At 40.9% G+C, this 27114-nt stretch overlaps 1 protein-coding gene across 4 annotated transcripts in view; it reads right to left on the bottom strand.

Moving 5' to 3' along the window:
- Window positions 1-344: 344 nt before the first annotated feature.
- The window catches only part of b3galt6 (UDP-Gal:betaGal beta 1,3-galactosyltransferase polypeptide 6), a 38374-nt gene continuing 11604 nt past the window's right edge, over window positions 345-27114 (bottom strand). The window contains exons 1-2 of one of the 4 annotated variants that reach the window (XM_069918769.1): window positions 14957-15244; window positions 345-6978 (exon numbers count right to left, since the gene is read on the bottom strand). In XM_069918769.1, coding sequence (XP_069774870.1) covers window positions 5952-6944 — 993 coding nt within the window. In that variant the 5' untranslated portion in view covers window positions 6945-6978; window positions 14957-15244 and the 3' untranslated portion in view covers window positions 345-5951. Of the gene's footprint in view, window positions 6979-13585; window positions 13622-14942; window positions 15245-27114 lie in introns of those variants that run through there. The other 3 variants (XM_069918770.1, XM_069918771.1, XM_069918772.1) reach the window with 3 other exon arrangements.

Here is a 27114-nt window from a genome sequence, read left to right on the forward strand (position 1 = left end):
ATCCTCAAGATGGTTTCATTCATTGCTGTTGGATGGAGCTTTTCTATTTACTATGAACAGAAGTATCAGTGATCTTTTCTGCCAATGAGATCTTGACCTGGATCCTGACTACAATTTCCTACATTTGCTCCATAGAACTCAATCCGCTACTCAGAAAAAAACCTCCCTATCTTTTTGTTGCTAACTCCGATGGATTTGATCCCCATAGCCTTTCAGGTTAAAGTGGTAGTACTGTTGGAGGGAGAGAAGGGGGAATAATAAATCACACAATGGCTCTATAATGTTTTAATTTACTGATCACAACACAGGTATTTAAACATTATCAGTTTGTCACATTTTCTTCCTTTTTCCAGCATTTCTCTTTGCAAAACATACCGTTACCTTAAATTTACTCATTAAAATCATTGCATCAATACTTCTAAGGAATTTGTTTCAAAGCAGGTTTGACACCTCCACACTGCACCCATGCAAGTCCTGTGATGATCCTGTGTTGGTGAAGGTCTAACCAGGAGCTTTGCTCATTGGGTTGATTACAACAGTCAGCAGGCTTTTGGTTATGACTTTTTATTATATCTTGTATGGGGTAGCATGTGCCACAGCAATAGCAGCAAGCTGTTGTGCACCTGATGGCCACAAGCTGCAGCAGAATTCAATAGATATGGGATGGGCTGCTAGAGGTCACAGTATTGATAGAGGAATAAAAGGAATGTTGAACGTGGAAAGGTATTACATACAAGGGATGCAAAATTAAAACATGGATCAGACTTCATAAACAATATACAGTAAAAAGCCCTGGTATCCAGCACCCATGTGGATTGGAAGATGCCAGATAAGTTTATTTTCTTGTTGCTTGAGACTTACTATTACAATGCCTATCTAATTTAGTTTCATTAATAACAGTTTAAAAGGCAAAAATACTATACTGTACTTACACAGAACAAATTTCACTTGCATGAATGTACAAACCTTAAAGCATTTTGCTTTATTTTCAGTCACATTCTTTAAAAACATTTTATCATTGCTGCACCTAGAGTTTCCTTCCCCCTTCCACGGAGCCACCTGAAAGACTAACAATATCATTAGATAATTAATTTCCCCCCCCCCACCCCCGCAAGTTTACAGAAAAAAGCCTCTGACCGGGGCAACTCTTACTAGCAGGGATAAGGAGACACTTTAACAGAGTCACCTTAACGGTGAGTGGCATCAACTAGCTCTTCATCCTGGGCATCACCATTGAAACAGCTATGAGCAAAGCATGACCAAGGCACTCCGCTGGCTGAATATTGCTCCCATCTTCACCAAAGGTTTATGTATTACCTCAGAGAACATTTACTTTTACAATTATAAATTTACAAATTTTACCTTTTATTTTATTTTTATTTATTTTAATTTTTCAAATTTATTTTCCTTTAATTTTTTTTCCAGTTGCTTGAGGCTGTCAGTTTTTGAATTTCAGATACCAGGGGGTTTTACTGTAATTCAATGAGAAATTTAATTTTGAAAATCCTAATTTGTTTCATTAACTTTTACAAATGTCTAACTCCATTTCATGACATGCAAGTTGTAACTTCCTCATTTCCTCATTAGGAGCTGCATCAGTTTTTTTAAAAAAATGTCATACAGAAAACTTCAGGGATTTAAAATCATTAATTCCCAAACTGGGAAGTCAGACTTGATGTTGAGCTAAAGATTAGAGGTCTGAGGGCTATAATAATATTTAAATAATTTAGTTAGGAAGTTCACAAAAAGTAACAGTAAATGCTGGAAATACACAGCATCTATGAAAAAAAAGTTAACATTTCAGGTCAAAAACTTTTCTCCTCCATGTTTGCCCTCGTCTTTTGACAGATTTGTAGCATCTATGATTCATTGAATTTCAATTAAAAAAATCTTTAAATTTAGACAGGCCCTTTCAGCCCACTAGCCTGTGCCGCTCAATTAGACCTAATTAACCTACAATCCTTGGTACGTTTTGGAGAGTGGAAGGAAACTGAAGTTAATGTACACAGGGAGAACGTACAAACTCCTCACAGACAGCAGGGGATTCGAACCCAGGTCCTAATTGCTGGCATGTAACAGCTATGCTAACTGTGCCACCTTAGCAAAAAGAAAATTCCATGCCTGTTGACTGTCCTGATTGCAGCTTGGTCAGTCCCTGAAAACCCCCAGACAAAGAAGCAGTCTGTGATATCATCAGTCTTATGGGGGGGGGGGGCAAGAAGTATGTATTTTTATCAATTGTGAACAAATGAGGTTTTCAAAATGGGGAACCATTGACTTTAATTAATGAACAGGATTGACAACATGGAAAGACATTTTCAAAAACACGCATTTATTCTTTTTCCTGCAATAAAATGCATACTCAAATTGTGGTGCTGTTAAAGGCTACATATTGGTATGCAATGTTAAATTTCTACACTTTCACTACACTGATAATTCAATTGCACCTCTACAATTCACATGCAACTTAGAACATTTCCAAAGTACACTGGAAAATAAAACTTCAAGTACTGGATTTTCTAGCAAATAACTGAAAACAGAAATGTGTTTTATTCAGCAGTTAAATGGCAAGTATTCAGCGGCAAGGATGAGTTTTTAAAATGAATCCAGCTGAAAAAAAATTTCCATTTCCAACAGCTCATTCTTGACCAATGAATCTGTTAAGAGTTGGATTTTCAGCTCAGCATTCTTTGTTGAAGGATCGCCATTGCAATTCATACATGGAAATTTCCAAGCATAACACATCACTTGCCCTATTTTCCTTTGTGTTTGAGGTCCCTGGTGGAAACATAGGCCTAGAAAGTTATAGGAATGGTAAACATTTTGACATGGCCTTCAGAGAGTGAACTTCCCTCAGAGTTCATCCATGATCCTCCAGGTAGCAGGCTGTGTAGCTGCTGCTTTAAAAACATCCATGGAATGGTAGTGCCTTTCTAGGTGAGATAGCGGATTGGTAATACTGTAGTGTGTAATAGAAAAGTTCTGTGGAAACGTCAGAGGCATTAAAGGATAGTAATGCCCAAATAAGCTAAATCTCCATGGCAAGTTTAATACCTAACTTGATAAGTAGCAAAGTTTTTGTTATTTAGCTTAAAGTCATTTTGGATGAAAGAGTTTTCCAACCATGATTCACCAGTATTTTATAATAAGAAATAGTTTGAAGTTTTCAGATAATAAAATTACCATATATGCCGTTGTATAGCATGACCATGGAATTTTCAACTAAAATGTTGCTTTAGAGTAATACCCTTTGAATAACACAACCCTCCTCCTGCTTAAAAAAAAATCTGGCACTCACTGCTGACCAATGGATGGTGTTAAAAGAAAAATCACAATATTTTGATCACAAATTATAATTTGAAAGTTTAAATTTTATTTGGATATTTTAAAATAAACCACTGTTGGCTCTTGTGACAGGCCATTTAAAACTTGTACAGAGCCGACAGCAGTTGGACTGAGAGGAGCGCTGAGACTTTGCAAATAACTATCCAGGAATGCGTAAGATTGCAATCGGAACTGGCAGGAAGATGGCGGCAGTGTGCAACTTTGTCGCCAAGGTAAGAATTTTATACTCTTTGTTTAGGAAGACCCTGATTTTAATGTGAAACATTTAAGTTTTGAGGATTGAACTATTCAACAGCATATACAGTAAATGTAATTTACACTCACTCATATGGTTTACTCTTGAAAGCATTATACTGCAAGAGGAAATTTCAACCTAATGTCACAGTTTATGACATAGCTCCACTTGAGAGGTATATTGGGCATTTGCTGGCTTAAGATTCAGTGTGCTTGCAAGTTACATTTGGTCATACATATTTTAAATCTTTGTAAAATTAAAAAAATGAGAAACAGGGTCCAAAGCGATGACATCCTTAGATAAGCAAGAACACATTTGGAGAAAGTGCTATCCATCTTAATCTGCAAGCTGCCAGATATACATATAAGTAAAATGTTTCCTTCATTAAGATTTGTAAAACACTGTTCCACCAGATTTAAATGTCATTTGTCCAACTGTGAAATGTACTTTTTTTTTGCCCCAAAAGAAAAGCTTTCCTTTTGGACTTAGACATTTTTAATTTACTCCAAGAAATGTGACAAAATAAACAATAATAAGGTAGTCCTGGATAAAAAATGGGAAAGGGAAAGGATAAGTTCAATTTCTCCAAAATAGTGTAATTGTCACCTGTCAATCAAATGACAACAGTTATGGAATTACCACCAATCACTAAAAATGAAGGCCAAAACTGTGAGATTGCAAAGGAAACGTGGTCACCTCTCCTTACCCACTGAGTAATGAAAAAGTGACTGACCAGATCTTGCTTTCAGTGCTCTGATTAATTGGTGTTCGTGTGAGCAGCAACTCCTCTTTGATGGTTATTTGCTGTGCTGGACTCAAGATTCCAATCACATCAGCAAATGGGTCTGTTTCTAACTGAAGAACAATAACCTGAACATAATCTTTGACCAGACAACAAAAGTAAGTGTTGCTAAAAATGAAAGTACACCTCAACCTCTGCAATGTTGCTGGTGTCAGTGAGAAAACACAGCAAACTCAGTTTAGGCACCATCAAGCCAGATACACTCAAATGAGATGCTTGGGGAAAAAAAAGAGCAATGTTTTAAAAAAAATCATTCCACTTTCACACACACAGGTGCCACAAGTTAAAAAAAAATATAGTGGCATTTCCTTTTCACATGATCTCTCTGTATTATCAATCTGTATCTTTTATCCATCTCAGAAGGTTTTTGGCTTCTTGAAAGAACACATGCGGAATTGCAAAATGTCTAAATTATTTTAAACTTACCCTAGAAATAGCAGAAAACTATATCCCCAATTCTGTGGAGTACAGCAATTTACAGGATTAACCAAGCCGGTTAAGATATTTGCATTAAAAGTTTGTCTAAAATGCCATACAACAATAACACTTCCATAATCAGCCTAAGCTACAAGGTTAAAATGAAAACATTTTATTTTATGGTTTCATGCGTTGAGTTTAAAATCAGCACCACACAAATCCAAAACAAAAAGATTCTCACTGTGGATTCCAATGTTTCCAGAGAGTTGAATAAACTCAATGAAATCTCACTTTCCCAAAGACAGCAAAGTATTTTTGCCCTTCCAAGCCCAGATGAAACAGTTCTGCAGCTGGTCAAAGAGAAAAGCAGAACAAAGCCAGCGGATAAACATGCAATAGCAGCATTCAGGAAACCACACTTGCCGTACAAATTTAGTTGCATGGGTGGATAATATTCACTATTGTATCATTATTATATAAACTACCCATGGTTCCAAACTTTTGTTTAAAATGACAAATATGTTGCTTTCCAATATTAAAAAATTGGTAAATTTTGCTCATGAAGATGGCAGATGAGAACAAATTCTAACTTGCAATACTTGAACTAGAACAACTTGACAAGCCCAAGGCTTCTACCAAAATACACTGGGTTAATTTGTACCCATACAGAAACATAGAGATGCATATTCACAAATATATTAACATTTCTTGTTGCTGAATTAGACCATTTCCAGAGCTTTAGACTCTTGTGCAATTAAATACAACTACAACTATGAACCTCCATGTAGTCACTGCTCCAATTAGTGAACACCAGGGATTCTTTGGTGCACCTTTTGGACTCAGAAACAACAAAGAAAGGTGACAAAAACAGAAACCCTGTCTATGAATAAAGTCGGACAGGGATTGAATTCTTGACACTACAATGGGCCATTTTCTCCTCTGATCAGGAAGAACTGCAACTTTGTGCTTTTTGGAAGAAAATACTGAGTGTACATGTGTGAATCTCACGGAGTTGCAATTAGGAAAAAAACAATACTGGCCAAGCACTGTAAACAAGTGCTGGAGTTCCTTTTATCAACAATTTCCTGGTTTGACATCAACTCCACTATTTTGAATTCGCTGAACAATCCTCATTGAATCTTAAGTTGTGCATCAAGGTATACCATCTTTCCGCTGGCAGCACTGGGATGGTGGGACATACCAATCGTAAATGTACGAGAGTCTTACTTTCACCTCTTCTTTGCACAGCTTTCCTTCCCTTTGGAGGGTCTGCTGTTTTTCCAGCATATCCTCAATGCTCTGCTTGTGCGTCACAATGTACTTGTTGCTGCATCCACGCGATTTGTACTCTGTGTCAAACCGTGGGTCATGAAGGCGTTTGACATCCACTGGTGCCAGCCAAGCACCCAAAGACACGTCCTCGCTCTGCCACACCTTCAAATAATTAATGTTAATTCGAAGATAGTGCACTAAATCAGCTGAGAGAACATACCCACCCCCAAGAGCATAAGGCAAGTAGTAGTCACACAGAACCCATGTGCTCTCCTTCCACTTTCCAGCAGACTTAACCTTTCCTCGTCCAGAGAAGAAGCCCCAGTAGAGTTTCTTGGGCTCTTTTGCCTTTAGTTCTTCTTTAATAATATCTAACCTAGCAAAAGTGTCATCGTCTGCTTTCAGGACAAACTTAAAATCCACATTTTGGTCAATCCATGCATACATGTGAAGAATTTTATTGGTAAGGTTTTCATAGGAGTCCTTCAAGTCTGGAAGCAGCAGTAGATCATGGTGCCGACCATTTTCCTGCTCCAGGTTTTCAACCTCCTCTGCTGCCAGTCCACTGGTGCCGACGGCAAAGTAAGGGAGTATTTCTGGGTCCCGGTTAGAGAGCCAAGTGCTCCTGATGATACTCCTCCTCTCGGTATACTTTGGGCCAGTGGTGATCAGCAGCACTAGAAAGGCAGAGAGACCTTTGGCTCTGCTGTAATCTTGATCATCTCCTCGTCGTTCAAGCCCATGAGGCAAGCCTGGAGGTTTCAATGTCTCGGAGGTGCATTTAGCCAGGTAGAGTAACATCAGTGCAAACAAGGACAAAGTGGCAATACCAAGGGCTGTTTTGTGACGACAGACAAGTCGAGCTAGATTCATTGTGAAGATGCTTGGATTTCTGGAGGGCTTTCAGCTGGAGAGGAAAAAAAAAGATGATTTAATATTACAAAGAGCAGGACTGTTCCATTATTAGTAGCTTTACATTTTGTAATTAACTTATTACAGCAAGCTTCTAACATGGCATATTCTAACACTGTAACCTATTCATATACCTTCTAACATTCCATCCTGCTCATGTTCATTGCTAGGTTTACTTTCTAACAGCAGCTTGATTTTTTTTTTAATATATACAGTACTACTCCAATTATCCAAAATTCGATTTTCCGAAAACCTCATTTATCCCAAATTTTTTGAAGCCAGAAGTGACATCTGTTCACCTCCGAAAAATATTGGAAAAATGAGGATATTTGAAACAATCAGAAATCTTCAATTGTCTGAAATTTTTTTTCAGAGCCAAACTGACTTCACAGGTTGAAAAAAAAATTCACCTGACATGAAATCAGAATGACGATTGTCCTTGTTTCAGGTAAGTCCCTCCCCTCTCTCTTTCCATTTCTTATTTACCTTTCCCTATCGACTTTTCTCTCCAATGTGTGCCACTGTCTCCCACACATAAGCGGTCAGAAGAATCTCTTGTCCCGGTATCATCAAGGAGAGCGGCCTCCTAGGCAGGAGCGGGGATCTCAGGCTCCTGGGCAGGAGCGAGGACATCAGCAGTTGGGAAGGGAAGTTGAGTTGGGCACCAACATCAAGAACTAAGACAAAGCCAGAACAGCCCCTGTTGGAATGAGCCCACAGGGAGACAGGAGACAGCCAACTTGCCAGTGAGTGTTCCACCAGCCGGGGAAGCCTCCCCAGGGATTGGCGAATGATTTTTTTTTGGTGATAATTAAACATGTTAATGCTTAAAAAGCCTTCCCTTGTATCAATGTTTAAACAACAAGAAACAAAAAGTGATTTGCTGTTGCTACTGGGCTGATTTTTTTTTAAATGACCAGTCATCCGAAATAGGTCTGGTCCCGACATTTCAGAAAATCAGAATTGTACTGTAATTTATTGTAACATGCACCGTGATACAGTGAGAAAAAAATTGTTCTGTATGCGGCAGTGCAAAATAAAACAAACCTGAGTGCAGTGTTAAAGAGGAAAAGGTCAGTTAAACAGTGCAAGGGCAGCATCATTTTACTAATGAGAAGACTGTTCAATAATCTGGTAACAGCAGGGAAGAAACTGTCCTCAGATCTGGTGGTGCACATGTTCAAACGTGTATTTTCTGCCTGACGGAAGAAGGAAGAGGAGCGTGTGAGCAGAATGGGAAGGGTCATGTTGGCTTCTTTCTCAAGGCCATCAAGGGAGGTTGGTTTGTGTGATGCTGAGCTACATTTACAATTGCCTGTCATTTCTTGAAGCTTCTGGGCACAATAGTTGCTGTGCCAAGCTGTGATACAGCCTCTCCAGCTCAATCACATCCTTCCTATACGATGACACAACATTCCAGGTGCAGTCTCACAAATGTAACATAGCATCCCAACTCTTGCATTCAATGACGGTAAGCAGGCCATACACCTCCTTCACCACCTTGTCTACCTGTGTCCCCACTTTCAGGAAACTATGTACATGTAACCCCAAGCATCTGCTCTAGAACAAACCCCAGGGCCATCAATCACCATGAAAGTCCTATTTTAGTGTAATTTCCCAAAATGCATCACTTTGCACTTGGGTGTTAAATTCCATCTACCCTTCTTTTGCCCAGTTTCTCCGTTGATCCAAATGGTGTGTTAACCTTGTTTACTGTCTACCATACCACCAATTTTGGCATCATCCAGTAATTTTAATTAATACTGCCTACACTGCCATCCAAGTTGTTATTTAGATGACAAACAACAGTGGACCCAGTATCAATCCCTGCTGCACACAACTGGTCACAGGCCTGCAATCTCAGTAACAAACTTCATCGCCACCCTCCTTCCACTAAGTCATTTTTGGCTACCTCACCCAGGATTCCATCTTCCAGACCAGTCTATCTTGCAGGTCCTTATTTAAAGTTTAAATTGACAACATCTATCTTCAATAATCCAGTTACTTTCTCAAAAAGCTCAATTAAATCTGTGAGACACAACTTCCTACACACAAAGCCATAGGGACTGTTGCTTGCCTTTCCAATACAGATAGATTCTGTCCCTCAGAATTCTCTCCAACAACTTCCCCACCACTGATGTTAGGATCACCGGTCTGCATTTCTCCAATTTGTCCTTGCAACTGTTCTTAAATGGAAGGCACATCATTCCGGTTTACTCCCACCATTCAAAATCTAACGGGGGTGTAGGTTAATGGATAGACAATTGCCTGTTGTCTATTTAAATTACTACACCTTGCATGTATATAAAGTATTAACATTTATAAACTTAACTGTTATTTTCTGTGTCTCCATGATCACAATGGTCAAATTCTCATTAGAAATATTGTATCAAAGGTCAAACAGAAATATTGCAAAGGTCACTTTAAGATTTATTTAAATCATTAAATCTTGAAAAAAAAAACACCTCGGCAATCTTATCCCTTCCTAAAATTATCAATTCTTTTGCACCAGTTCTATTCCAGATGAAGCATAGTTTAAAAATATGGCTGACATTGCTAAGGTCTAGTCAAGTTTATTGTCATCTGATTGTACAAGTACAACCCAACAAAACCGCGTTCTCTGGCCCTCGGTGAAAAACATGCAGACACACAACCAGTCAGAACACACATGCAAACAATACACATGCAGGACAAGTATGCACATATACAAATAAATAAATATTGCTTCATGAATATGGTTAGTGTGAGCATTTCCTTTGGTCGTTCAGCATTCTCACTGCCCGTGGAAAGAAGCTGTTCCTCAGCCTGGTGGCCCTGGCTCTGACACACCTGTATCTCTTTCCTGATGGGAGCAGCTGAAAGATGCTGTGTGCCAGGTGCAAGGGGTCCTCAATGATTTTGCATGCCCTCTTCAGACAATGATCTCTGTCGATCACATCGATGTTGGGTGGGGTTGAGTGTTTGTGAAGAAGGAGACTCCACTGATCCTCTCTGCCACTCTTATGGTCCTGTTGATCGACTCTGCAGCAACTGTACCATACTGTGATGAAGCCAGCCAGGATGCTCTCCTGTAGAAGGTTGACATAATGGTAGCTTTGCCTGCTTCAGTCTTGTTAACAAGTGGGGCAGTAATTAAATTAGGAACTTTAAGAAATACTTTCAGAGTTTATGTCTAGTAGCTGGCTCTTGGTGTCCATCCACATTGCTACAGAGCAATGGAAAGAATAGTCTAACCCAGCCATTTTCAACCTTGTTTCGGCTATGGCCCACTTAGGACTCTACTCAAAGGTCCCTTTCCCTGCCAAGTACTTCTCTCCTACTGACTACATTAAAAAAATATTTATGCTATGCGAGGTGAAAACAAATCAAAGCTTTTACCTAAATGGACTGTGGTCCCTTTGAGACTGACTGTTCTAAATAGTCACATCCTGCTGGATGGATGGTTTGGATGATGAAATTTCCAGTTACACTGCCTAACAGCTTGCTTATTAAATGATCCAATACCAAAGCATGATGCTGTAACAGTCTTCAGTGCAGCAATGCATCAGTATTTAAACAGCACAGTCATGTTATTCAATACAGCACATCACCACCAACAGGAGACAGTGGTCACATTTTTTCACTAATATAGTAGCATTTCACTGGAACACTTATTTATGACAGTAGATCAGCAGCCGTGTTCAATGGAGCAAAATATTCTGCCAGAACAGTATGTCTGAAGTTCAGTTCGGGGTCAAATAGGACACCAAGATTACTTGTACTCTGGTCACCAAGGCAGGAAAAGGGAGAGGATCAAAAGGGTTTGTTAAAGAATTTTAAGATACTACTGCCTGCCAGATATGCAATTTAACAGCAAAGATGTGGAAGATTAAGAGGGGAGAAAAGGTCATCTGTAAACGGTAAAACTCCAGATATCTGGCACCTATGGGGATTGGTTGATGCTGGATACGTGAATTTGCTAGTTGCTTCAGATTGTGTGTTGCGTGATTGGCGAACTGACCACTAGGGTGCACCAATTTTAAACATTCCTATATTTTACCAATTTAATTTGAGGCTGCCGGTTGCTTGAATTCCAGATAATGGGAATTTTACTGTAAATGTACCACTCAACCATGTGCTTTGGGTGAATCTGCTGGCAAGTGTGGATAAGCAAGAACAAGGCTCTTTGAAGGAGCAGTGTGTCTCCTTATGACAATCTAGTTTGGACATCTCTAATTTGCTGGAAATGGAGAAGGGATGATCATGTTAAAGACAAGAAAGATAAGGAGTATTTTTGCTCTAAAAGCAGAGGATTTTTTTTGTAAAATTAACTGGGACAATTTCAGCACTCTGTTGGGGCAGAATCTGACTGGAGATTCAAATGTGGCAGAGCATATATAACAGTAATGGATTCTAGTGCACAATGTTAAAGGATTTAACAAGAATAGAAAACTGCAGAAAGGATGTGGAAAAACTGGAGAAAGGATGTAGGAAAACTGCAGAAAGGATGTAGGAAAACTGCAGAAAGGATGTAGGAAAACTGCAGAAAGGATGTAGGAAAACTGCAGAAAGGATGTAGGAAAACTGCAGAAAGGATGTAGGAAAACTGCAGAAAGGATGTAGGAACACGCCCGATAACACTGCTCTCCACAATGTCCTTGAACAGCACTGAGTTCTATTGATTACCTCCCAACTCTCCTTTAAAATCTAAAATAAAAATAGCTGGGACTGTTGTGGTTGCATCTGTGGGAAGAGAATCAGAGTTCAAAGAACCTTTTGAATTATTTCTAGCATTTTCTATTTTTATTTTTATATTCAGCAACTACAGTTTTTTTTTAATTCTCCTTTAAAATCATTGTTTTCTGTTGCTCCTACATCGCACCCCAAGGCTACAAGGGTGAATTTTGTAGAATAGTTCTAATGACAGCTAATATGGGCCTCCCCAAGGAGGGAATAATCATTTGTTGGGAAAGAAGGTGGGAAAAAAAACGATTCAGAGGAAAGGCTAGAAAAATTTTAGGAAAGGTTTGATTTGGTAGGCCAGAATGATGGACAATAGAGAAAGCTGAATATTTCAATGACAAGATGGGTCAGTGCTCTTCCTGTACATTATTGGTGAGAAGGTGGACAGGAAAAATGTTCAAGGGTGCACTTGGAAGCAAAGATCTTGGGATTATCTTTGATATTTGAAATAATTGTGAAGTAGTGACCCTACTTTGAGACAACACAAGGCCAATGCTTGATATGATCCTGACAATATCAAGCAATGAAACAGAATGCGAACAAAACACATTGAAGGCACAGCTGTAGTTCTGGAAGATGCTTATTCTGTGGAAAAACAGAATGCATGCAAGCAAGACAGATTGTTTGTAGATGACCATTGAGATTATGGAACCCTTTTGAGATGACAAGGTTGGGGAAAAGTGAATAAATGAGAGAGTTGTGGGCTAGGATAAATGAGAAAAGAAAACAAGACAGGATACAAGCAGAGATGAAGACAAATCAGCAAAATGGGACGGTCCTTCTGCAGGAGACACAGGGAGGAAAGGGGAAACCTCAGAGACAAGCAGTTATGGGAAGACTTGGTGAAAGCAAAGAATAAAGAATTTACTCGGAGGATAACAGGAGGAATAAGGCAAGGATTCAATATTACAGAATAACAACAATGTAAGATTATAAATCAGTCAAGTATTGGTCTTCAGTTCAGAGGTATTAATTAAGAAATTAGTTTAGAGTGTAAAAAATATTCTTTATTAGCCAGGATAAGGATAACAAATAGAAAAACAGTCAGGAACTGAGCCCTTTGCACCAAAGAGTTTATAGCTGATCCCTTCCCTCCTGAACTAATTCTACAATGGGAGAGAATTCCAAATTACTCCCCTCTGGAATGCAGCTCAGCACCATCTAAGGCAACACAATCTGCTTGATTGGTACTTCACTCATTAATGGCACACCAACTTTATCATAGAATACTTCAACAGAGAAACAGGCCCTTCAGGACTATTATTCTGTCTGATCTCACTGACTGCACCTATAATCTCTCATTTCTCTATACCTCTCCATATTCCTCCCATCCATGTGCTTGTCCAAATTTTTCTTAAATGTTAAAATTGAGCCTACATTTACCAATTCAGCTTGCAGCTTGTTCCACACACCCAGCACTCTCTGTGTGAAGCTCCCCCAATGTTCCCTCTAAACTTTTCCTCTTTCATCTTTAACCTGTGTCTTCTCATTTTTATCTCTCCTAAACTCTGGAAAAAAAGCATTTTGAAATATTGGCAGCAAGCTGATGGGGCTTCAGTACAGTTGCTGCAGAGAAATGGATTGGAGGTCAATCCACAGGATGATAAAGAGTGGTAGAGAGGTTTACTGAAGTGTCCCTCCCACACACCCCCCCCCCCCCCAATCTATTGACATGATCGATTGGGATCATTGTCTGAACAGGGCTTTCAATATCATAGGGGCGCTCTTACACTCTACACACAGCATCTTTCAGCTGCTCCCGTCAGGGAAGAGATACAGGGGTAGCAGCTTCTTCCCAAAGGCAGTGAGAATGCTGATCGACCAAAGGAACAGCTCACACAGACCATCCTAGACACTCATATTCATGAAACAATATTTACATGTATATATGAATACTTGTCCTGCATATGTATTGTTCGGCTGTGTGTTGTGTCTGATTGCGTGTCTGTGTGTTTTGCACCAAAGACCAGTGAACATTGTTTTGTCAGGTTGTACTTGTGCAATCAGATGACAACAAGCTTGACTTACTCCACCAAACAATAGGTCAAGGGCAACAAGAGCAGCAACATCTGAAAGCTTTCCGCCAAGTCAGCCATCAACTTAACTTGTAAATCTATTATCATTACTGGTTCTACACCTTGGAACTCCCAATCCAATAACAATGTGTAAAGAAGGGCCACCGCCATCCATTCACTGCTGTCAGTCACGACTACCTTCTGTCAAGGGCAATTAAAGATGGGGAATATATATATTGGCCCTGCTGGTAAACACTTACAAGTGTTTGTATTGGCCTATGTGTTGGTGGTTTTATGTTAAAAAGTGACAGTTTGCCTTCAAGACCCAAAATGAAGGTGGACTGCTGAAAGAGTGGGAGACGGACTGGGCATGTGCAGAAAATGATCTAAAAATGTCTGGACTTGGACGGTGCTGTGGAGTGGAAGAAGGCCAAGATCATGAGTTATGGTCTGGAGCACAGTTTAGAATGTTGGGATTTCAAAAAGGATGAACATTCTAAAGGCAGCCAGAAGGATCCAGAATAAGCCAGTGGTTCCTCTCTCTGCAAGCAGCACAAGAAGACAACTTCGAATTCTGTGCTCTCTCTCTCAAAGATCTTTCAGCTTCATTTTACCAAATAAACTGAATTTCGTTTATGATCTTTGCTTCAGTTGAGATCGAAGTTTTGTGAGTCTTGTGTCGAAGTTTTTCTGTGGGCTGGTTGGAAATATAACTTAGACTTTAATTACATATGTTATATTTAGGCTGGGGAATTTATTAGTTTTACACTGTGATAGAAATTTGCATAGTAACCAGTGGGCCTTGTTATAAAAAAGGGGATTTTGAATTAAAGTTTGAAGGTGAATTTTTTTGTTAATAAAGTAATTGTTGATATGCCTTCTTTGTGGTGGCTGGTTTGATCTTGTAACACAAGTTAATATATATATATATATATATATATATATATATAAAAACACAATGAAGCATTTAGGGCAACGTAATATTACTAAGGATAATGCACTATTATTTCAAGCAATGCAATGTTACAGAGAACGTTAATTTATCAGGTCGCTGCAATATTTTAATCATTACGTAATATTTACAGTAATGCAGTATTATTATTTAAGGCATTATTATTCATGACAGCAGAGTAGTGCAGCATTAATACAAAGACTGTAAATGTCAACATTATTGTTCTTCCTTAACACTGAACTGTCTCTGCTGCTGAAGGGATGACAATACCTCAACGTCCTTACCGCTCCATGGATCTCTGACCGAATGAGGCCGGCGATAACCCCGTGGTAATCCAGGTAGCTCCGTCCGGTGGCAGCTGCCTCTTCCTGGGCCCCAACCCCTTGAAGAAGGACGCAGCCAGCACCTAACAGCATGTCCGCAGCAGGCAGTGGCCCAATGACATGGCGCCTCCCTGCCGACTCCAGCCCAGCATTCTCCCCTCACCTTTGCTCGGGAGGACCCCCCACCCCACCGGGTGATCGGGAGGACCGAGGGTGGCGCCCGCCTGCTCCCCCTGGTGACCGGGAGGACCGAGTGCGGCGCCCACCGGCTCCTGGGAGGACCATGCATTCCCCATGGCAACTGGAGGACGACGGGGAGCAGAGCAGAAAGACAACACGGTTGAAGGAAAGCCCTACCTGTGTCAGTAAGGAGCGAGGAAAAAAAAACAATCCTTCGTTTCATGAAAACAAGAAAAGTGAGAAGATCAGCGTAATTTAGGTTGGAGAGAGGGGAAAGGCGGGGAGATGTCTCAGCGAGGAAAAAGACCCTTCAGCCCATCAGATCCTAGCACCTTAAGTACCAACATCTTTGGCAATTCAAATGGTTATTTTGATACGGTTCTGCCTCCTTCACGCCATGGAGTAATTGCACCCACTTTCTGGGTGAAAAGAATCTGCTTATCTCCTCTAAATTGCTTAGATTTAACTTTAATCCATTGCAATCGGGAAAAAATCTTACTGCTCTATTTTTGTCACTTATAGTTTTTTCGACATGCTTTATTCAGGTCCCTCCTCAACTTCTTATTATACCAGGGAAACAAACCACCCTATCCAGACTCTCGTCACAAATGAAGCACTGCATTCCAGGTATCATTGTAGTAAATCTCCTCTGCAGCTGTTGTGGCACAATAATTATCCTTGCTATGTGACCTGACCAGGTGGTTCCGGCCCTGGCACTGCTGCCCCCCAGGCCGGATGCCTCCTATAAGCCACCAGCCCCCACCGCTGGGTGCGGATGCTGGTGGTGCGGCAGGCTGGGCCAGTGCGCCTTGCGGCTCTGGGCCCGAAGCGGGCTGCGAAAGTGTGCAGGCCTACCGTGCAGCTGCCACGTAGACGCTGAATGAGCCCTTAGTAAGATAGGGAGCTGTAAGTCCCAACGTGTGAAGACAGACTCCGGTGGACGAGAACAATGGAAGTTCCGACGGTCAAGAAGGCAGTCCCTGCATGCGACATGGAACACGAAGAGCACGACAAGACACAGAAGATGTTCTGGTCATCCACTGCGCCTAGTCCCATCTCCAGCCGTCTTGGCTTTTGTCCTGCCACTGGATCCAGATGGGATTGGGAAGAGAGTGAGGCTGACGCTGTGCAACTCTCCATCACTTTAATCCAAATCAAGTCTCCATACCATCATCATCATGGACGATGTGATCTGAACTGTATTGTACTCCAGGTAATGCCTCATCAATGATTTACATAGTTGGACTAGACATTTAAGAAATGTGGAGGGAAGGGCAGATGGAAATCAGGAGGTCTACTGCTAATTTTCCACACGTCCATATGGTGACACTGCAAAGGTTTAAAGATCCTTATTGTGGGACCTGCTTGAGATGCCCAACTGGGAAATCAACATCCCAGAATCCATCTTGTCAAGTCCCATTGAAATCTCGAATGTTCTTGTAAGATAACCCTTCGACATAAATTTGTCTGCCTAATTTCTCCTCACAAGTCAAAATCCAGTGGCAGGGATCTAGTGAACCTTCAGTGTATTCTGTTGAAGGCAGGACAAGCCTGTACACAGTCTTGCAGGGTAAGACAATGTAACTAATGTACTTGTATCATTTCCATTGAAGGCTTTTTGCTCTCCTGATTGCCTGGTATGACTGTACTTGAATTTTCAATGATTTGTGTTGAAAGGCACTCAAGTTCCCTTTGATACCAATCTGTGACCAGATCTGAGCGAAGATGGTGTAATTTGGGACCACAGCATGGTACCAGGAATGATAGTTTTATTGTGAATAAAGTATAGTTTTCATTTTTAAAAAATGTGCTACAACACCAAGCTCTTTGGAAATTGGTTGACCATCCCTTTCAGATCTGACTACCTGAAGGAGTGGGGATTTGGTTTGGAGGGGCTGAGACATGCAATAAGAATTGGTCAGAGAGGATCGTAATGATCCACTAAAAATTTGATCTGTGGGCACAATGTTCTCTCTCAATAATGAGGAAGAACCTCGTCATCAGGTGCGAGGTGCCCCTGGTACTGCTCTATGTGGCACAGGTGTGGGCCCATCCCCCATACCTCTGCCCTGGTGATTACCAGAGCAGTTTTCCAATTCATATGGGGATCCAAAATGGATAGGGTCTGAAAGTGTGCCATGTTGAGTACCCAATGTGGGCCTCATCCTGATGGCCATCTTCGTGTGTGGTTGTATCAGGCTGTGCGTGGAACCAAAATATAAGAGCACCAAGTGCTTCTATGTGCTGAGGTTCTACTGTCCCAGGTATAAAGGATGGGCCTTTCCCCATTGCCGCGCAATATCGCAGTCAGATGGACTTTGCCACGCCATCTATCTACATGGAAATGTTTTTCCAGAACAACACCTTCAACCACAAGGTCATCAGGCAGTGGTCAGCATGGAATGTCCTGCAGAAACTGTGGGAAGAGGACTGGATGGAACCGGTGGGATGGTTCCCTGTGCAGACCATCCAGGTCATCGGGCGAAATGCCTCATCGCCAGGTCTCACAATCAAACACCAAGACTTGAACTGGCTGGTGGTGAGGTGAGCCCTCCCAGTGAGATCCTTCTTTTACAACCTGACCAACCATGCACATTGTCCTTAAGATGACCAAAGTGGAGTAGAGACCATTGCCAACCTTTTTGCTAAATGGTGAAGGATGCAAGGGTCCTTATCATGATTCATTCCCAGCAGTAGTGTGACAGAGGACTCTGATCTACGGGCTGTTCCCAGGGATATTCTCGGAGTAAAAAAACGCATCTAAATGCTGGAAGAACTCACCCAGTCTTTTCAGCATCAATAGGAGACAAAGATACTGGATATTGCTGACGTTTCTTGCTTGAGGCCTTCCCCAAGGAATAAGCAGAATGATCCAGAAGGAGGAAATCTCAGAAAGTCTCAGAATTCATACAATGCTGGCTGGGGGAGGAATCCAAACTAAGAAAGGGTGCTAATGGATATGATAAGGGATGATGTAAGAATTTATCATGTTTGTGTGAAAGGAGATGGAATGGAGAGAGAGAGCTAGGGGAAGGTGATGGGGAAAGAAATGGGGGGGGGAGGGGGAGATAACAAAACCGAGAAGTTGATATTCTTGCTTTCTCTGGCCTCTCAACTTCTCCGGCTTTCATTAAACAACCCCCCTCTTCACTTCTTCCTCTGTTGCCTTCCCTTAGCTCTGTCTCTCCATTCTGTCTCCTTCCACATGAACATGATAAATTCTTACCTTGTCCCTTATCATATCCAATTAATGCCTTTTCTTAGTCCGGATTCCTCCCCCAGCCAGCATTGTCTGAATTCTGAGACTTTCTGAAATTTACTCCTTCTGGCTTATTCTGCTTGTTCCTTAATGAAGAAGGGCTCAGGCCCAAAACATCAGCAATATATCTCGGTCTCCTATGGACGCTGAAAAGACTGGCTGTGTTCCTCCAGCATTTTGGTGTTTTTACTACAATCACAGCATCTGCAGACTTTCGTGTTTGACTTTAACACTCGAAGTCGGACATCCAGAACAGCTGGAAGACCATCAACTTTCCAAGATGGGTCACCATGTACAAATCACCAAGCAATGGGGGCAAGGGCACACCCATGTGACTCTCACTCTGATAGCCTCCTTCGTGTGTGGCTACATCAGGCTGTGTGTGGAACCAAAGTACAAGGGCACCAAGTGTGCTTGGCACTATATGCTGAGGTTCTACCCATCCCAAGTGTTGTGAAGGATGCACCTGGCCCCGTTGCCCCACAATATCCCAGTCAGCTGGATTTTGCCACAACACCTATCCTTCATGCAAAATCTTCCAGAAAAATACCTTTTAATTTCAGGAATGTACAAGGAAGGTGAGACAGAGAGAGCGTAAAATGAGTGAAGAGTGAATATGTAAAAGTGGAGTGGGTCTATCACAATTTCAGGACTTTACACATTTTAATGTCAGGAAGCACAGAGGGTCAGGGAAAGCTGTGAAACAAGATGGAAGTTTGAGAAATGAGTAAAACCAAAGCAGAGAGGGAGGAACTAGGGAAAAGAAGTGTGACAAACAAGTTGGAGAACCACTGCCATTTCACAGCTTTTTTATAGCATGGTTATGTATGAAGCAAGCTATACTGTGGAGGGATACGTAACTTCAGTAGGAACCTGATCAGAAGTCATCACATCTATCAAGACCACCCATGGTGAGCACTCACCTTGTAATTGACCTTTTCATAAGTTCACACACAGCCACCTTTCTGTTAATCACCTGGGCCAGCCCCACTCATCAGTAAGGGAGTATAAAGCCTGACACATGGAGCAGTTGGGTTTCTTTTCCCAAGGAATGAACCCAAATTCCACTCAAGGATATGAGCCAGAGCCGATGCTCAAGGCGTGTGCCAGAAACAGGTTCAGGGCTTTGTGGTGCACATTGACTAATCATCATTCTTTTTCTTATTTAATTTAATTTTACCTGCACTAGATCGAGGGTACTCTTGATGCATCTTCCTCTATATCTGTATCTTTCGTGGTTTATAGTTATTGCTTGTTTAATTGTGTCTGATACAATTGTATGTATTCTGTGTGAGAGAGTGTGATTGTGATACCCTGTGGTGAATTTCCCTTGGGGGCAAATAAAGGCTTTTGTTACATGGATCTGTATCCTAACTCGGTGCTTCTTGGACTTGTTTTTTTTAAATTTTTCACACTGTGAACCATATCAATCAAAATACATACAAACATTTCCCTCTTAAATATACATAGTGCCATTTTCTCCCCTTTTTTCTCCCCTACTTTCCCTCCCCCCCTTCCCACCCCCCTCCAAACCCATTTAACGTTCAACATATTCTTCTTCTTTCTTCTTTGGCTTGGCTTCGCGGACGAAGATTTATGGAGGGGGTAAAAAGTCCACGTCAGCTGCAGGCTCGTTTGTGGCTGACAAGTCCGATGCGGGACAGGCAGACACGATTGCAGCGGTTGCAAGGGAAAATTGGTTGGTTGGGGTTGGGTGTTGGGTTTTTCCTCCTTTGCCTTTTGTCAGTGAGGTGGGCTCTGCGGTCTTCTTCAAAGGAGGTTGCTGCCCGCCAAACTGTGAGGCGCCAAGATGCACGGTTTGAGGCGTTATCAGCCCACTGGCGGTGGTCAATGTGGCAGGCACCAAGAGATTTCTTTAGGCAGTCCTTGTACCTTTTCTTTGGTGCACCTCTGTCACGGTGGCCAGTGGAGAGCTCGCCATATAACACGATCTTGGGAAGGCGATGGTCCTCCATTCTGGAGACGTGACCCATCCAGCGCAGCTGGATCTTCAGCAGCGTGGACTCGATGCTGTCGACCTCTGCCATCTCGAGTACTTCGACGTTAGGGATGAAAGCGCTCCAATGGATGTTGAGGATGGAGCGGAGACAACGCTGGTGGAAACGTTCTAGGAGCCGTAGGTGGTGCCGGTAGAGGACCCATGATTCGGAGCCGAACAGGAGTGTGGGTATGACAACGGCTCTGTATACACTTATCTTTGTGAGGTTTTTCAGTTGGTTGTTTTTCCAGACTCTTTTGTGTAGTCTTCCAAAGGCGCTATTTGCCTTGGCGAGTCTGTTGTCTATCTCATTGTCGATCCTTGCATCTGATGAAATGGTGCAGCCGAGATAGGTAAACTGGTTGACCGTTTTGAGTTTTGTGTGCCCGATGGAGATGTGGGGGGGCTGGTAGTCATGGTGGGGAGCTGGCTGATGGAGGACCTCAGTTTTCTTCAGGCTGACTTCCAGGCCAAACATTTTGGCAGTTTCCGCAAAGCAGGACGTCAAGCGCTGAAGAGCTGGCTCTGAATGGGCAACTAAAGCGGCATCATCTGCAAAGAGTAGTTCACGGACAAGTTTCTCTTGTGTCTTGGTGTGAGCTTGCAGGCGCCTCAGATTGAAGAGACTGCCATCTGTGCGGTACCGGATGTAAACAGCGTCTTCATTGTTGGGGTCTTTCATGGCTTGGTTCAGCATCATGCTGAAGAAGATTGAAAAGAGGGTTGGTGCGAGAACACAGCCTTGCTTCATGCCATTGTTAATGGAGAAGGGTTCAGAGAGCTCATAAAACCATTAAGCAATGTCATCACACAATGAAAATAAACAAGAAAATTGTGACATCTACTTTTACACACTTGATCAAGTCATTTTGTCTTCTTATCATTTTATCATTTCAGGGGGTGGAGGTCCGAGGCAAGCCCTCTCTGTTGTGTTCCATGTTCTTTCTTCTTTGGCTTGGCTTCGCGGACGAAGATTTATGGAGGGGGTAAAAAGTCCACGTCAGCTGCAGGCTCGTTTGTGGCTGACCAGTCCGATGCGGGACAGGCAGACACGATTGCAGCGGTTGCAAGGGAAAATTGGTTGGTTGGGGTTGGGTGTTGGGTTTTTCCTCCTTTGCCTTTTGTCAGTGAGGTGGGCTGATAACGCCTCAAACCGTGCATCTTGGCGCCTCACAGTTTGGCGGGCAGCAGCAGCCTCCTTTGTGTTCCATGTACGGTTCCCAAATTTGTTCAAATAATGTGACTTTATTTTTTAAATTATATGTTATTTTTTCCAATGGAATACATTTGTTCATTTCTATGTACCATTGCTGTACTCTCAGGCTCTCTTCTGATTTTCAAGTTGACATTATACATTTTTTTGCTACAGCTAAGGCTATCATAATAAATCTTTTTTGCACTTCATCCAGTTTGAGGCCTAGTTCTTTACTTCTTATATTACTTAGAAGAAGAAAGATCTTTGGATTTTTTGGTCTGTTGTTTTTTGTGATTTTATTTAATACCTGATTTAGATCTTCCCAAAACTTTTTCACTTTCTCACATGCCCAAATTGTACTGTTGTTCCGATTTCCTTCTTACAGCGAAAACATCTATCTGATAATGTTGGATACCATTTTTTAACTTTTGGGGCGTGATATATAACCTGTGTAACCAGTTATACTGTATCATGTGTAACCTTGTGTTTATTATATTCTTCATAGTTCCAGAGCATAACTTTTCCCATATTTCATTTTTTATCTTTATGCTTAAATCTTGTTCCCCACTTTTGTTTGGGTTTATAGCTTATTTCATCATTTTCCTTCTCTTGCAGCTTAATGTACATGTTTGTTATAAATCTTTTTATTATCGTTGTTTCTGTAATCACATATTCAAAGCTGCTTCCTTCTGGTAATCTCAGTCTGCTTCCCAATTTGTCCTTTAAGTAGGTTTTCAGTTGATGGTATGCAAACATTGTACCATGAGTTATTCCATATTTGTACTTCATTTGTTCAAATGTTAATAAATTATTTCCCAAAAAACAATTTTCTATTCTTTTAATTCTTTTCTCTCCCATTCTCTAAATGAAAGGGATTAGTTGATTTTGCGTCAATAATAATTTTGATAGTTGGTCATTTGTTTTTTTCCTTTCTAAGTGAATCTTCTTCTATATATTAAGTAAATGATGCAGTACTGGTGAACTTTTATATTGCACCAGTTTTTCATCACACTTATAAAGTATATGTTCCGGTACCTTCTCCCCTATTTTATCTAGCTCTTTCTTAGTCCAATCTGGTTTTTCCCTTGTCTGATAAAAATACCTTAATTGTGCTGCTCTATAATAATTTTTAAAGTTTGGTAACTGCAAACCACCTTGTTTGTACCACTCTGTTAATTTATCTAATTTATCTTGGTTTCCCCCCTTTCCATAAGAATTTCCTTATTATTCTCTTTAGTCCATTAAAGAATTTCTCTGTTAAGAGAATTGGTAACGATTGAAATAGGTATTGTATCCTTGGGAAGACATTAATTTTAATGCAATTTGCCCTCCCTATCAATGTTAGTGGCAATTCTTTCCAGTGTTCTTAGTCTTCCTGTAATTTCTTCAGTAATGGCTGATAATTTAATTTGTATAGGTATTATCTAATCTAATACCTAGGTATCGATTTGCTTGTGTTTGCCATTTAAATGGTGATTCTTTTTTAAATTCTGTATAATTTGCATTACTCATTGACATTGCTTCACTTTTATTTGCGTTGATCTTGTACCCCGATATTTCTCCATATTCCTTCAATTTCTTATGTAGTTCTGGTTCTGTTAAGTATACTATGATGTCACCTGCAAATAAACTGATTTTATTCTTCTCCTTTATTTTAATCCCTTTTATTTTATTTTCATTTCTTATCAGATCTGCCAATGGTTCTATTGCTAAAGCGAAAAGTGAGGGAGATAGTGGACATCCCTGCCTCATTGATCTACTTAATTTAAATTGGTTTGATATATATCCATTTACTGTCACCTTCACCAATGGTCCATTATATAATGCTTTAATCCAATTAATATATTTTACTGGTAGGTTGAACCTCTGTAATACTTTGAATAAATAATTCCATTCTACCCCGTCAAAGGCTTTTTCTGCGTCTAAAGCAACAGCCACTGTTGGTATCTTATTTACTTGAACTGCTTAATTAAATTAATGAACTTACAGACATTATCCGCTCTTCGTCTTTTCTTAATAAATCCAGTTTGATCTTGTTTTACTATTTTTGGTACACAATCGGCCAATCTGTTTCCTAATAGTTTTGCTATTATCTTATAATCTGAATTAAGTAGATATATTGGTCTATATGATGCTGGTGTTAGTGGATCCTTCCCCGTCTTTGGTATTACTGTAATTATTGCTGTTTTACATGAATCTGGCAAGTTTTGTGTTTCTTCTATCTGGTTCATTACTTCCAGGAGAGAAGGAATTAATAACTCTTTAAATGTTTTATAGAATTCTATTGGGAACTTCTAGGACTTGTTGAACCTGTTCTTCACATAGTACAAGCTAAATAGAAAAAAGACTAAAATTTGAACAGGATTGAATTCAGAATATTGGGGACATTGGAGATGACCCAACAGGTCAGTGACTTCAGCAGCAGACCGTCAAGGGGCTCATCAGCTGCTGGACCCATATGGGCTACCGACGACTTGCAGTCAGGGGACCTGCATGGGCTGCTGGACAACTCATGGGAACTAGGTATTGGAGTCGGGATTCGAGAGAGTGCTGAGGGCAAGAAGGGCTGCTGAAGGGCCCCAGGTGCTGAAGGCCTCCTGATCGTATCAGACCTGGAGCTTGGGTTGCTGATGAATCGAACAGGAATCTGTGTGGCTGGAGAGGTGAATCCATGGACACTCAGTGACTCTGAAACAACTCTCTTTTGCTTCTCTTTCTCTCATACTCTAAGGGGTGCCTGGCAGTACTAATGCTGACTCACTGTCTGTCTTATGGCAGCAGGCAAAAGTTGATGTATAATTCTTTCGCCTCCGTCGGTCGTGGTTGACTATGGGTACTGGGCCTGTGGTTATCTCAGTGGAGTGGCCTCTCCAGGGTGCAAGCCAGGGCATAGTTGATATGGAGATCCATAGTTGATATGGAGGCCCATGCATTGCCACCCCGCCCCCCCCACCTCCCCCATGCGAATGACAGATCCAAAGGAATGACAAAGGTTGATACATTTTAGTGCCAGCAGCATCGCAGAAGTTGCCGAGCCGGTGCTGAGTATGGGACTCTGACTCTGGATATTTCCTTCGGGTTACTCCCAAAATCTTTCCTGTGAGCGGGTATAGACACGAGGCAGCAGAGAGTTGAAATCAGAGTTTTCCCTCTCCTGGATGAATTACCATCCGAGGTTAATGAACCCCAACTTCCCAGGGCAGCTGGTTTCAAGGTGCCATTGGCCCTCCTTTGCCCCTTCTCCTGTCAGTGAGAACAGCTCTGCTGGGCATAAGAACTATGCTGCACATGAAGGCCAGGAGTTGGACTTGGTTGTCATAGGCTGTTTGAGTTGCATGCCATGAAGAGCATCTATGCAACAGTGGGAGCTCATCCCCACTAACACCCTTCAGTTATGACAACCTTTTGAGCCAATGCATTAGTATATGACAATAAAAGGAACCTTAAACCTTGAAGTTTGGGCTTCCATAGAAAATTGAAGCCCGAAGTCATCGAAACATGGTGTTAGCTGTTTAAAATTAAAGTTTGAGATTTGAATGAGAGTAGATTTAAAGTATTCTTTTTGTTTTAGCATAAAACTATATTGCTGTACTGTAGTCTGTGTCTCCATCCAGCCACAGGAGGTCGCTAAAATGCAGTATTTCGTATTTAAGCAGCCTCTTGCTACTACATTCTAGCTCATTTCTGCATTGAGCATTGAAATAAATCACTTTTACACCACGGTCCAGATTCCATATCCAAACAGAACTCTGAATAAAATAGAACATCTTTGACAAAACACAGTGACTCAAATGAAAATGCTCATCATTGAAAGTTCCTACTAGCTAAGCAGTTGATAAAATAATAAAACCCCTGCTATCTGGAACCTATGGGGATTGGTAGATGTTGGATAAGATGTCGTATTTTCCAGTTGCTTGAGACTTACTCTTACAATGCCTAAGACATCAGCTTAAGAATAAACGGTTTAACATTAAAGGACAAAAATGCTATACTATACTCACTCTGAACAAACTTCACTTGCATGAATATATAAACCTTAATGTATTTTACTTTATTTTCAATCCCATTTTTGAAAACATTTAACATCCTCCACCACGAATTATATTATAGTACAATAAATACAAATTATAATTTTGGATAATTAAGCCTCCCTCCTCCAAGTTTACAGATAAAGCCTCTGACCGGGGTGACTCTGACTAAGCAGGGATCGGGAAACATTTCAAGAGAGTCATCCCAACAGCAAGCGGCATCAACCAGCTCTTCATCCTGGGCAACACCATTTTATTCAAACACAACTTTATTCAAACAGCTGCTATGAGCAAAGCACGACTAAGACACTCCACTGGCTGAATCTTTGCTCCCATCTTCACCAAAGATTTATGTGTTACTTCAGAGAGCATTTGTTTTTACAATTTTAAACTTTTTTATTTTACCTCTTATTTTATTCTTAGTTATTTTAATTTTTAAAATTTATTTTTGATTGGTTTTTTTCCCCCAGTTGCTTGAGGCTGTCAGTTGCTTGAATTCTGGATACCTGTATATTAAAAATATTTAATCAAATTGTTTATTGTCCCATGTATCGAGGTGCAGTAAAAAGCCTTGTTATGTGTGCTCTCCAGGTAAGTCAAGCTCATTCAGTAAGCAGTGCAGTAACTGATTTACTCACACTCAGCTCAGCATGTTTCTAAATCAGGAGTCCTAATGCGCACTTGAGATTATAATCTCAGTTTCATCTTTATGGGCGGCATTATCACTACTGTAAATGTTAATCTTGATCTCATGTCTGCCTGTTAGAGATTGCAGAAGAGCATGGAACTCTTCAAGTATTCTGGCTAAAGTTCTTTACTCAGCCAATACCCCAAAAAATGTGAATTAGAACCATAGAAGTTTACAGCACAGAAGCAGGCCCTTCGGTCTTCTAGTCTGTGCCAAACTAATTTTCTGCCCCCACTGACTTGCACCCAGTCCATAGCCCTCCATACCATTCCCATCCATGTGCCTGTCCAAATACTTCTTAAATATTAAAATTGAGCCCGCATTCACCACTTCAGCTGGCGGTTCGTTCCACACTCCTACTGCTGTCTATGTGAAGAAGTTTCCCTAAACTTTTCCCCTTTCACCCTTCACCTATTTCCTCTGGTTTGTATCTCATTTACCCTCCTATAATTTACTCTATCTATATCCCTCATAATTTTAAATACCTCTATCAAATCTCCCCTCATTCTTCATTCCAGGGAATAAAGTGCTAACCTGTTTTAACATTTCCCTGTAACTCAGTTCCTGAAGTCCTGACAACATTCTAATAAATCTCTGCCCTCTTTCAATCTTATTGATAGCTTTCCTATAGTTAGGTAACCAAAACTGCACACAATACTCCAAATTTGGCTTCACCAATGTCTTCTATAACTTTACCATAACATCCCAACTCCTGTACTCAGTATTTTGATTTATGAGGGTCAATGTGCCAAAAGCTCTCTTTACAACTC

Source organism: Narcine bancroftii, chromosome 2, assembly GCF_036971445.1.
Source record: "Narcine bancroftii isolate sNarBan1 chromosome 2, sNarBan1.hap1, whole genome shotgun sequence".
Lineage (NCBI taxonomy): Eukaryota > Metazoa > Chordata > Chondrichthyes > Torpediniformes > Narcinidae > Narcine > Narcine bancroftii.